The sequence below is a fragment of the Alternaria ventricosa genome, assembly GCF_023758065.1.
Source record: "Alternaria ventricosa strain BMP 2768 chromosome Unknown scaffold_5, whole genome shotgun sequence".
NCBI lineage: Eukaryota > Fungi > Ascomycota > Dothideomycetes > Pleosporales > Pleosporaceae > Alternaria > Alternaria ventricosa.
Window position 1 is genome coordinate 1,140,460 of NW_026055685.1, and position 12,434 is coordinate 1,152,893.

The 12,434-nt window shown below is 51.1% G+C and overlaps 5 protein-coding genes and 2 non-coding genes across 7 annotated transcripts; 3 read left to right on the forward strand and 4 right to left on the reverse strand.

The window, feature by feature from the left end:
• Positions 1-436: 436 nt before the first annotated feature.
• J4E93_003754 (uncharacterized protein) lies at positions 437-1,226 on the forward strand (the record flags this gene model as incomplete). Its single annotated transcript, XM_049341686.1, has 2 exons — positions 437-440; positions 685-1,226. The coding sequence occupies 2 exons, from the start codon at positions 437-439 to the stop codon at positions 1,224-1,226; spliced, it is 546 nt and encodes a 181-aa protein (XP_049201191.1).
• Positions 1,227-1,603: 377 nt separating this feature from the next.
• On the forward strand, positions 1,604-2,272 carry J4E93_003755 (uncharacterized protein; the record flags this gene model as incomplete). Its single annotated transcript, XM_049341687.1, has 2 exons — positions 1,604-1,667; positions 1,749-2,272. 2 exons carry the CDS (start codon positions 1,604-1,606, stop codon positions 2,270-2,272), a joined length of 588 nt encoding a protein of 195 aa, XP_049201192.1.
• Positions 2,273-2,878: 606 nt separating this feature from the next.
• On the reverse strand, positions 2,879-3,356 carry J4E93_003756 (uncharacterized protein; the record flags this gene model as incomplete). The annotated part of the gene is made up of 2 exons (XM_049341688.1): positions 2,879-3,247; positions 3,297-3,356. 2 exons carry the CDS (start codon positions 3,354-3,356, stop codon positions 2,879-2,881), a joined length of 429 nt encoding a protein of 142 aa, XP_049201193.1.
• A 716-nt stretch (positions 3,357-4,072) lies between these two features.
• J4E93_003757 lies at positions 4,073-4,160 on the reverse strand. The gene has a single exon. It is a non-coding gene; the product is annotated as a tRNA-Gly (tRNA).
• Positions 4,161-4,196: 36 nt separating this feature from the next.
• On the reverse strand, positions 4,197-4,333 carry J4E93_003758. Its single transcript has one exon. It is a non-coding gene; the product is annotated as a tRNA-Arg (tRNA).
• Positions 4,334-9,314: 4,981 nt separating this feature from the next.
• Positions 9,315-10,583, forward strand: J4E93_003759 (uncharacterized protein; the record flags this gene model as incomplete). Its single annotated transcript, XM_049341689.1, has 2 exons — positions 9,315-9,320; positions 9,645-10,583. The coding sequence occupies 2 exons, from the start codon at positions 9,315-9,317 to the stop codon at positions 10,581-10,583; spliced, it is 945 nt and encodes a 314-aa protein (XP_049201194.1).
• Positions 10,584-10,857: 274 nt separating this feature from the next.
• J4E93_003760 (uncharacterized protein) lies at positions 10,858-12,059 on the reverse strand (the record flags this gene model as incomplete). Its single annotated transcript, XM_049341690.1, has 4 exons — positions 10,858-11,089; positions 11,143-11,361; positions 11,423-11,766; positions 11,820-12,059. The coding sequence occupies 4 exons, from the start codon at positions 12,057-12,059 to the stop codon at positions 10,858-10,860; spliced, it is 1,035 nt and encodes a 344-aa protein (XP_049201195.1).
• Positions 12,060-12,434: the final 375 nt, after the last annotated feature.

Consider the following 12,434-nt stretch of genomic DNA (forward strand, 5'->3'; position numbering starts at 1 on the left):
AGGAAAGGCTCGTCGCTTTTACATCCATCACGCCCTTCGATCGATATTCTTGAACATAGGGAACTGAAGACTGTCTTCTCTTTTCCGCCTAAGCTCCCGCCGGAAGATGACCTTCGCCGCTGAAACCCTCGTTCACCGGAGCTTCAGCTGTTCGAACCAGCAGCTGCCATGCTTATCATGATGTCGTCCATGTCATGTGAACGTCAGTTGAACGAAGTAGCGGTGGTAATTTGGGCAACATGCATCACGGGATTCGCACGCATGGTTCAGCTGCCTTCGCTACCACTACACACTCATTGAATTACAAGATGAACAACCCAAAACAGAGACCTGGTGGGTAATGTGCAAAGTCATTACTAGTGCCACACCAACGTTCATCCGGCTTAGTGTCCCCCGCACTCATTCAACATTTATGCTCCCGTCGGCACTGCCGTCTATGAGTCGGCTTGTGTATTGTTCTCAATCCACAAAACTTCCATCGCACTACATCCGCTCCCAACGATAGTGTATCTCCACACGGCGACATGATGACACCACGAACCACAAAAATACCTTCGCGCCGCAGATTTCTCAGGGACAACCTCGTCGTCCACGATCAATGTGCTATCTGTACAGAGCCATTTGATGCGGAACATCATCCAGCATCCATCAAGACAACAAATTGCCAACACACATTTGGGATAGAATGTCTGAAACAATGGATAGAATCCGGCCAGGACAACTACAACACCTGCCCTCTCTGCAGAGAACAGCTATTCTCTGAAATCGACAAGCCTGAATTTGTCGAAGGAGCACGACGCGAACGCCAAGATCTCACAATGACCCACCAGATCCAGACCTGGGACGATGCCAAGAAGTTCGTCAAAACTATTTGGCGTGCCATGTACAAGTTCTACGAACGCGATCAGATCATCTACGACTCTGATATTGAAGAGGCGATCACCGACGCGCTGGCTGGCCCCCCCGCGCGCTACAATAGCATTCAGGGTCTCTATATATTCAGTGGTCATTGGCCCACAATTGGGTACATGGCTAAAGACATGGTGCAAGAACACTATCGAAATGGAAGCTTTGTTCCGCTCATAGGAATGCCGCTTAGAGGTTATTTGTACAGTGTGGAGGGCCCGCTACAATGGCAGCTTGAAGGCTCTGAATCGACGGATGAAGAAGCGTCAGATGAGGAAGGTGGTGATGATGATATGTTGATGGCAGAGTCGGCGGAGTAAAACGTCCAGGAAACTTTCGGTCAGCTCTTTCACCTGCTTTGCGCGCTCTGTAACAAAACCGAGTACTCTTTCTTATTTGCAAGTCGAAGACGTCCGATAATTGTAGTCGTACATGCGGCGTTACTATTTCCCGAAATTTTCTGTATCCGAGTCTTATAACAATGTACTATACTGCTCCTGCCGCTTCTCAGCAGACTGGCGCCGAGCAGAGCCATCTGCGCGCTCTTACCGCGTTGGGTCAACTCCACGCTTACCACAAAACCATCGCGCCTTCCTTGCCGATGAGACCACGTTTGCCAAGACTTTGCAGCTCCAAACAACGTCTGCTTCTTGCCATTTTGATCACTTACACCTTCCGAACTCACACGCGCAACAAGATGGGCACGCCATTGAAAGACCGCGATACTTTCCTCGACCAGGGTATCGACATGTATCTAGTGTGTGAGATATGCAACGATCTCATAGGTAAAGACAGATAGCGCTCCTCTTCCCGCTCTCCGATTGCTGATACGACTATTTTAGCACAAGACACGGCCTGCCGCATACAGAACGAGGTGCATACATGTCACGCAGTCTACTGCGAGGAATGTCTCCTTGACTACTTGGCAGACAACAACACCTGTCCGATCCATAAAGATGTCTTCCTCTTCCACCTCCCACGTGAGCCTCAATTCGTATCTGGAGAGCGCAACGGTGCCACCACCCTCGATCAGATAACGGACGACATCGAAGCTTCCAAATTCTGCCACAAGTTGTTCAACGACACTATGAATCTTTATGACCGCGAGCAGATCTTTGACTCTGACATCAAGGAAAAGATCCACGCGACTTTGAAGTACATAGGCGAGCGCTACAACCATCCGTCCGGATTGTCCATCAAGGCCGAACATATGGCTGGTGTCATGGATGTTGTTAGAGAGATGGTCAAGGCGCACTTCAAGGCACAGGCGAAGGCTGGCGAATATAAGGCTTACAAATCAAAAGATTGGCTACCGAAGATGAACAAAGCTGTAGGATGGAAACATGCATACCGACTTGGCTTGTAGTAGCTATGCATTCATCGCATGTTATCTGCCTTTGGAGCCTGGATGATGAGTGGAGGACGACGCAATGATGCGTTGAAGAGAAGCTGGCTACACGACCGAAATTATGTTTCTCGTGTATCGAGTGGATGGAGAAGGCAGGCTATCTTCTGTAGCTTTCCAGCATATGTAGAAGACAGATACGACAAGTTCTAGTCGCATCCCATCTCTCAAATCCAACTGTGATCAGACAGTATCCTCGTATTACCGATGCGATCTACGATACATGCTTGCCAACCCCAATTTCGTAGACCTGCCCCAAAACGAGCCGGTCATGCTGAAGAACGCGTCTAGAAATCATATGGTCCAGCGTAGCGCCAGCAGTGCGAACGTGAGGGCTATGATACCTCCAAGCCGACTCAAAGCCAATACAGGCTCCTTCAAACACTCGAGTACTGGCATTAGTTTTTTGACAACGGCAGTAAGACCTCAAAGTACGAGACAACGCATTCCCGACAATCGAAACTTTTATTGCCATTATCATTAGCGTGCTAAAGGTCTGCATCAATTACCCAAATCTAAATGTCTCTTCTCAAGCGCCTCGCAAGCCATGTCTCCCAAGCACGCGTCCTACGAACGCTTCGAGTTTGCCTCAAACACCTTCCACTCCTCGACCGACTCCAGCAGCCTCTCCTTGCTCCAACCTCTTTCCAATCCCAATTTGTACGCAGCGCATGCGCTTTGGTAGATGTTGAGATCGTCGATCTTCAGGAGCTCACTGGATGCCGAGCGCTTGACTTCCTGCTTCAACTGGTAATTGGCAGTTGCCATGGGGAGCTGCATGGCGGTTGACATCGCCTCGGCGATGCTTTCTCCAAATCCTTTCGCATGGCCGATATTGGCATCGGTCGGTGTCTTGGATGATATGAGCTCGCCGTCATCTTTGGCGTTGGTGCTGACTGTTCGCAGTGGGTTTGTAAAGCCCAGGTCTTTTAGCGCCTAGCATAGTCAGTAGAATACCGAGGGCCTGCAGTTGGTCGTCACTCACTTGGTTTGTTCCTTTCGCTGTTGCTGGCTGGCGCGATGGCAGATTGTTGTTCGGGTTCATGGTGATTACGCGCAGTCCTTGGGCGATAGTTGTGGTTTTGGTAACAACTTAGGCGGGCAACCGTATGCCGGTTCGATGTAAAAGATATAGAAAAGGCAAAGCGTTGGGGCGCTCTTACTGAGGATATCTGAAGCTTCCCGAGTACTCGCCGAGTGGTTGCAGGAGCGGTGTACCCAAGTCTCTCTTACCTTCTTCACCAACCGCTCTGTGAACACCGTGGGCTAGGAATAGTGAATATTCCATGCACTCTGATCAACGGCGACATTTCGAAATTGTCTGCAGCTGCAGTAGTGGCACTTATCATTGCAGCCGCGGTGATGTTGTGCGTAGTGAGGTTTAAGATAGTGACTTCGCAAAGAGTGGCTGGTGCGTTTTGTAGAAGTACAAAGCATTGCACAGAGATGCTCTGAGTGATTCGACGGGTATGATGGTAAGGAATGGCCAGATATCCTTCGTAGCTCAAGAGTTAGTGAAGAGGTGTGCGTAGTCGCAGAGCCGACATCTAAGGCAGCCAAAAGATAACTTATTTGCAGTACACTTGTTGCGCAGCAAGGTAATAGACCTAAAAATGAATTCTAGGTTCTGCGCGGATGTCGTGCTGTAGTCTTATACGGGTTTGGCGTTGTGATCGACCAAACCTCAAAAAACTCCTTCTCCTCCACCACAACCACCATCCTCCCACCACAGCACCACGACGGCTAGAACATCAAAAAGAATGCATCGGCCGGGAATCGAACCCGGGGCTAGCCGAAACTGTCCTGTGAAGGATGGCAACGGCTAATTTTACCACTAAACCACCGATGCGAAAAGATGGATGCTAAGACAGCGGAACTGTGAATGTGACCTAACCAGGGGTCGCAGCGGGGTTGTCAGATTTGCGATTCGAATAGGAGGCTTCTGAGAGCTACTTACAACCTGGAATCTCTTGATATCGAACGAAGTCGTAGTCAAGCGCCTTGCCATTGGGCCATTAGGCCAGTTGTTGCTTAGTAATGATGGAAAGACCTTGTTTATGATCGTATATGAAGGCAAACGTTGACATATTACGAGGCTTGAAGTTTGTTGGTTTGCAAGAGGTGGTCTGGTGGGGCAGTGTTGCGGCAAACTTTTCTCTAGTGAGGGGATTCGGTGGTGGGGCATGTCGACTGACCCTGTCAGGAACACCATTTTCATTACCTGAGCACGTCTGCAATTGTCTCTACCTGCGTGGTTTAGTTGGCAACTACAGATTTGGCAACATGGCTTCGGATGTCTTTTGCGTTCGTCAATGAACCCCGTGTCCGTACAATCGTTGGAGCTGGTACCTACGACTACGCCGAAATCGACCGAGCTTCAGACTCTGATCCTGCAAGGCAAAGTATCTTGGACGTGGGCCATGAATGATTCCAAAATACTCCCATGGTATGGTAACCATTCTGTTTGGTCCCATGAAAAAGCTCTGGGCAGTTCTTTGCCCTCTCGTCGGCATGCCAATCGAATAAGTGGCTTATCGTAAGGAATTCAAGGCGTAGGTAGTGAGGTGTTGTAGTATCAAGTTTCGCTTCATATCTGCAATTCTTCCAGGCTTCTCACCAATATTTGAGAACATTGGCGTTTGCGACGCTCCATTCACACTTTTGAGGAGATGCGTGAAGCGGCATTGAAATCCATACTCTTGCCGACATTTCACGTCTCCGAAGTGATCTGTCTAACCTCTCAGATACCGGGCGAGCAAGATGCGGCCGTGCCAGTTCTGTAAGGCGCGGAGAGCGACTAGTTGAAGACCATCGATGGCACAGGGCACTATTTAGATCAAGCTGCCCGCGTCGTGCAGCTCGCACTGACTTCCGATAGCAAGAGCGCGGTCAGGTCTCTGCGGAAGACATGTGCACCCAGTGCTTTTCGCTGTCGTAAGGTACCTAACGGGCTATCCATTTGGGGCAAGAAGAGCGGTCGTATCCATGTTGTGGTATCTGGATATCCAACAGCTCCAAGGGCTTGGTATGTATGTAGTGGAATTGAGCTTCTCAGTCGCGCGCGTTACCCAGCGAGGTAGATTTGTATGCGACTCCAGTCACACCGAATCCACAAGATTGACGTCATTAAAGCCCATACTCTAGCACAGCCACCACCATGATAACATGTTCAAGCGCTGTTCTGTCTCTTATCCGCAGGTTTTCAGGGCAGCTGCGCCAAGCCGGCAGCCATCCGGCGCGGCGTGTTGCTTGCCTTATTCTTCAACCACGGATCTCTGCCTGTTCGCTTCTAGTGTACGATAAACAATGAACGTGGGGTACGGCGCAGTAATCGCTGCCGGGTATACTGCTTCCAATCAACCTAGTCCTGACCACTTCAGGCGGGCAACTGTGACTCTTGTGCAGCATAGCCAACCACTCCGGAGTACATCATGGCTAACATGTCCTCTATATAGTATGGCCATCTTGCTTACTTTGATACGTTCTTTTCCGCAGCTACGACCTCTTGCCAAATACGATGGCTACTTCAAACTTCCTACCCGCCTATTTACTCATAGTAATCACTCTCTTACAGTCCTGTTTCGCCCAGCTCAACGATAACACACCATGGTGTCCTGTTACAGCGCCTACGTACAACTCCTCCGGTCAGACCGGGTTTCAGATCAGATCCGAGGAAGACTGGTATATATCGCTCGCCGTGAATGACCGCCGAGGGATCCCTTACAGTTCGACTACTACTTATTATATCAGCCATCCTGAGTTGACAAGCGTAACTATGGGTTGCTTCTATCGGTTCAAAGGCATCAATGCTACAGCTACGGGAACAGGCGACAACGGTTGTGAAGGTGTGCTGAGCGCCGAGTGCATGGATGTATTGCGCGAAATCTCTTTTCCACCTGTGACTTCCGGGGTCTCCATGGACGACATGGAATGTGAGGACATCGATACCAGTCGAATTCCAGGTGCTTGTCCCATCGAAATCCTGGCCCCGATAATTGTGAGGTGTGAGTGTTTGCATCTTTCCTTCTGATAGCACTGATTGCTAATGTATCAACGCAGCCCCAGTTCTCGGCTTCTCGAACCAGACATGTGATGATAAACCGCCACCAGGAGAACATGTTCCCGAGCGATACCACACAAGGCTCATGGGTACTTATGGAATTAAATATAACCAACGGGACCGTGACGCCGGCAGCTTCGAATCGTATGACGTTTCCGTCAAACGGCCTGTACCATCCGTATTTGCGGCTTACCTTGCCGACGGCACGACAGAGACACACGTTGTATGCGTCACACCCGACCATGTGGCTGAGGGTAGCCGAGAACCCGAAGAAGAAGAGCCATGGGATATCCTGGAGAGCACCGGTACGCGCAGGTCTTGGGTGATAGCTGGACAGGTGGCAACGGTAGTCGCAATCGCAGTTGTTGTCGCAGGGTACTGAGATGAAAGGCTGATATTCAGTAAATTAAGGAATAACGGACAAGTGCGAAGAACCACATTAGTCTTAGCCCGTCAAATACTTCACCGAAGCTCATACAAACAACCGGTCTACATGATTTTGACCAGACAGCGTGCACATCGCTCCGGTTCTGTATATGCGGCGACTGACTTCCGGGATTCGTACAACCAGCGTGTTTCTCCACAGTCACACCATCGAGGCCTTCTCGCATCAAAATAGAACCCCCTCAAGGGCTTTTTAGGTGTAGGGCGAAGATCGAGCGCCTGTGCGGTAGATGGAAGTTTGATGCGTCTCTCGAAAGGCTCAGTGATCCTCGTCTGTAACTAGTCGCAGCGCTCGAGGCCCCTCGGAGGGGTTGCCGGGACTGTGTGTTGATAGTCTGCGGGACCGGAAGGAGACATTTGGGTCGGGTTGCGGCAGACGCTGTGCTGTGCGTATACGCCAGTGTAGGAATGATGGATAGCTTCAGGGCGTCACTTGTCTACGCCAGTTGTTGGGTCGAGTTAGCGTGCCAAGGCCGGCTCGTGGAGATTTCCTTCCCCGCCGCCAGCTCCTAAACCGACAAAGCGCAAGCCACCATCCTCGATGCCACTGGAGCGACACCTTCGCTACCATTCTAACCACCTCCAATACCCCCTCAACTCTATGAGCCCATCGCACACCAACGCATCGATGCTTTTTCTAGGATCGCGTTTCATCATGTCCACCAGATCTGAAGTGAGATGCACCACCGATGCCTAGGTAGCCAGTGAGCCACGAGTCTATCCCGTTGAAGACATTGGTGTTGTAATGCGCCTCCTCGCGTGGCTCAGTGCGACCTCCGCAGTCCAGCCCGTCTCAGACCTTCCATCGATGATACCTCGTGCTTGCAAGGTCTCCTGCATCTCGCATATCGTTGTGGCGCTGGAATTCGCAATACCCGTTCGTCAATCTGAAGATCACGAGCAAAAGCAACGCGACGATCCACCAGTCGCATGCAGGAGAGAATGCGCCATTCTCCACCCATCCACACGAACCCATCTCACAAATACATCCTTGGAGGGCATTAGACTTCGGACTTCGTTTTTCCTGTTTGTTCTTTTGGGGCTGTACTGCAATGCTGCATTGCTACTGCTTCGATTCCAAGCCACAATCTTCACTACTGCTGTTTCGGGCTGCATGGTGTGGAGACAGAGGCGCATCTACTCTCTCACGATGATGCAATCTCCCATCGGAACGAGATCTCGTTTTCAGAGGACTTATATGCTACCTGCTGTGCTTGGTGCGAACTTGGTAGCTTAAGCTGGCATGCGGGAGGGGACGCCCACCCTATTGACCCTGAGGAAGACCCTCCAGAGCCCTGAACTGGCCCCTAGCAAAGAGGGTCAATCTTGAGAAAAGCAGTCGTGTCCTGGAGCCTTCCGAAGCGGTACCTGATAATCCCGTCCCCCAGGCGCCCGATAGCATTACTAGAGCGACCGGGCTGTACCATGGAAGGCACTAAAAGCCCTGCAGTGGAGGACTAATCCAAAGGCGCAACGGGAAAACAAAACACCCCGCTCGCGTACCTTGCAGACCATGACAACTCGATTGGCTCCCCACTGTGCATGCGCAGCTTTGCTATCTCTATAGCGACGTCGGCGAGGAGCCGTGAACCACGCGCCTGTGTCTGCGGTGGTACCCCGGGCTGAAACGCCATGTCCAATTCGTCGTACAAGACGCTCTCCTCTAAACATCCCGTGCCCCTCTATTCCTCTCGACCACAGTCCTTTCTTCCTGCCATACAGTCGTTTCACCCGTGTACTTCTCATCAGACATTCAATCGTTTCAATCACCTCACCTTCGCCTGGTCGACAACTCTGCATGAATACACGGAGCAAACAGGACACTGCTACCGTCAGTTCACACAATGGGTGTCGATGCCAGCGCAGTCCCAACAACAGAAACTCCGCTGCCCTGGCTAGTCCACGACAAGGGGCCCCTTCATCTTGCCATTGTCGTTACGCTGGTCTTGACCGCGCTGTTGGTTTACTCTCTCAGAGCCTTCACTCGTGGAAAGCTCCTTCGCTCCTTCGGCATCGATGATGGACTAATGGTTCTGGCCGCTGTAAGTTCAGTGCATTTCAATGACACGGCTCATATTTGCTGACACAGAATAGTTATGCACAATAGGAATCTTCATCACGTTCACTGGAGTCGTAGAGCTCGGTCTGGGACAGCAACGAGACGACTATGTCTTACCCGCCAGCAAGACCGTCCAAATGGGCCCGTGGATGTGGGCGTTGAACTCATTCATCATCTTTGGGCTTGGTCTTGTGAAGCTGTCGGCTGCTTTCACTCTCCTACCTCTTACGAGTGCTAGACGCCAGTCGTATCTACAAATGGGACGCACTTTCCTTCTCATCTGCCTCATCCGTAGGTCTAAATCAACCTAGCTTTCAGGAGCAAAAGCTGACAGACCTAGTACTCGTGTTCTGGCACACAATTGAATGGTTCACATCGCTTCTTGCTCAGTGTGTGCCGCTCGTGGCGGCCTGGGATCTCTCGCGCGATAATACGGCATTATGTATGTCGCAAAGTGAGTCCGAGATTTGGGCCATGGCGAATTACTGTAAGTATAACACTCTTGGCTCCAACAAACAGATCTGACTCATTCGTCTAGCGATCAACACAGCGTCCAACGTGCTAATGGTCGTCTTCGTTTTGCCCATCGCCATCGGTACTCCTTCTAATCTTGGGGCCAAGCTACACATCCTCGCAGTTCTATTATTGGGTCTCTTGTATGTTCTCATAGTTCACAAAGGTGGTCCTATAGTATTAGCCGCTAACACATTTGCAGTGTATGCGCTGTAGCCATCATCAGAACCCGAACGGTATACACCTCTTGGGGTCAGGTTGGCCATCGCAACAACTTCGACTTGAATTTCACTACCTGGGGTATGATCGAATTTCTAGCTGCCATGATAGCCGTCAACCTCAGTACTTTGGTGCCTCTTGGTAGAGCGATCCGCGATCCCCTCGATACACCCCGCAAAGCCCCGCGTGTGGCCGCCATCTCTGGCCCCATCGCCGGCAGCACCGTTCACCTCATTCACGGCGATGTCGACGATCTCGTTCCCAGCTACTCCGAGTCTTATGAACCGGAGATGGATGACTCCTACAACTCCTATAATTCCCGCTATTCTGGCCAAACAGTCATTTATCGCCCTGACACAGCATACTTCCCCTCTCACGGTCATAATAACAACAGCCTAACACGCTTTCACGACGACGAATCTAATCTTGACTTCGACATCGAAGCACCCTCAACCCGATCTAGCCCCCGTAGGGTCACAAAACCAGGACCATCTTCGCGCTTCTCCGTATCTACCGTCAGCACGCGCAGAGTGAGCGACTGGTCACAACTCAGCGGCTTTACATACTCCCCACCCAAAGACTCCGATGCCGAATTCGAAAAAGCGATGAGCGGAAGAGCCAGGATTAGTGCAGCGGAGCTCGAAGAGATTGTCAAGAGCCTAGGATTGAAGAGGCAAAGCAGTCACGAAATCTGGGACAAAGAGATCGGTCTCTTCGAAGAAAAAAGCGAAGACGGAGGCAGTTCCGTCGCGCCCACAATATACCTGGAAGATGATGAAGACGCCGTCGACAGTGCGGGAGTCCTATGCACATGCCCAGCACCACGAGTGCGGAACGGCGATGCAGGTGACTCTGCACTACAAAGCGAAGCAGACTCGAGCGAGATCACCGTGATCCGCATACGTGGGACAGCGAAGTGCAGTCTTCACAAACCTCTCCCGCGCATACGCTCCCGCGAGTGGCTTGCACGTGGATAACAGCGCAACAACGCAAATTTTCCTTTCTGTTCGATAGCGGTCTTTCCTTGCGCATAACATTTCGTCGCAAACCGCAGTGCCATATTTCGGCCGGAGTCATATACCATCATTAGAAAGTTTCTTTTCAGAACATCTCATGTATTACTAGCAAGATGAGATGCAAAGATGCATCTCACTTAGCATTACCTACTCAGTAGCTACTAGAGTCCGTAGTCATAATTTCTTTATCTCAATACGAATTAATCTTGAGTTGATACTATGAATGAGTGCACTTCTACTCAGTCCACCGCTTCTTGACATACTGTGCTTGGTGGCCACCAGGCAACTCACTCACCCATGCATCAATCTCTTCCTTGACAACACGGGGAACAGTGCATTTGTTCATCGCAGCAGCATCCTGCGTCTTGAGCGTGGGACAGTTCTGGTAACAAGGCGAGTCAAGAGCGCGTTGAAGTGCGTCGCCTTGCCAGCCGAAGAGGTAATCGCCATGATTCGCATAACCCGTACTGAAAAAACTCATTAGCAACAACACCATCTAGTACAACAGTTCTTGACTCACCCATCTCCGAAACTCCAAACAAACGGCTGACTGCCATCTTCAGGCCAATCAGCCTTGTTGTTGAACTTGCTCGTATCCCAAATGACTTCGTAGAAGAGCTGGCCCATGCGCACGGGGTGGCTCGCGGGGCAGGGGCCGCCGGATTCGAAAGACCCGTATTCTGGGTAGGACATGTGTGCCATATGGTCTGGAGAGTCCAAGTTGACACCATCCCAGCAGCTGGGTATGTTAGTAGACTGCCATGCTCCATTCCTGAGAGGAGATGGGGGAGGGTACGTACGTAGGAAAGCGAACAGCAGTCATGATACCCGTCTTACACGGCTGGGTGGGGAAGTCGAGAGTCTGCGGGTCACGAGTGTTGATGGTGTCCAAGCAAGTGAATGTTAGCTGGCGGAAGCGTTCTGCTTCGTCTTTGGTGCGTGCGTTGACGTCGCCGATGAACATGCGGAAGCCGGGTTGGAAAGCCTGGACTTTGGAAGTTTGCTGGAAGTTGTAGAGGCCGTCTTGCATGTAATACACTGTCATGCCTCCGTTTACGCCGTTGAAGCCCGAGTTCGGGATCTGGGGAACGCGCTTGTATGTACCGTTTCTGGCTTTGAAGTATAGAACGGCTGTCCAGTAGTTCTGCAGAATCATTAGCAATGTCGTTCAGTTGACAGGTGGTTGGTTCAACATACGGAGAAGTCCTCGCTGAACTGGCACGACGTGCATGTTGACTCTCCCGGCATGTCCTTCTCTGGATCCATGGTGACATTGAAGGAGTTACCTCCAAGAATTTGATGTAAATGCGGCGAGGGAGCCTGGCCTGGTGTCACCAGAGGGTCTAGCCTGTCGATGACTAACTGAGCGCATGGAAAGCGCAGAAGCGCCGTTGTGGGTGCAACAAGTGCGAGGGCGGTAGCACTGAAAACCTTCATTTTACAAGGCTGGTGATGTCCTGCTTGAAAGGAGAAGATGGAGGCGGTGAGAGGTATGCTTGATGTTCAGTGTTTTATACAACAGTGTGAAGCATGCACGCAACACCGCCGGGATCAAGGGTGGTAATGCCGAGCGGGTATGTCGTGTCGCAGAGGCAAAACTCGGTCTTGGTCAAGATAGCAACAGGCAGCATCTTGCGCTGGATGATAGCTAATGCGCTTTGGGACTCGAAAGATGAACGTGGATGCACGATGTCGTCGCATGAGTGGGTAGCCTCCACATCAACGCTCCTGGATTACGATGTCAACCGCTCTTCATCCACTTACATTAACATGACCTATCGTATCGGGCGCTCATGGCATCCACAGTGCTGC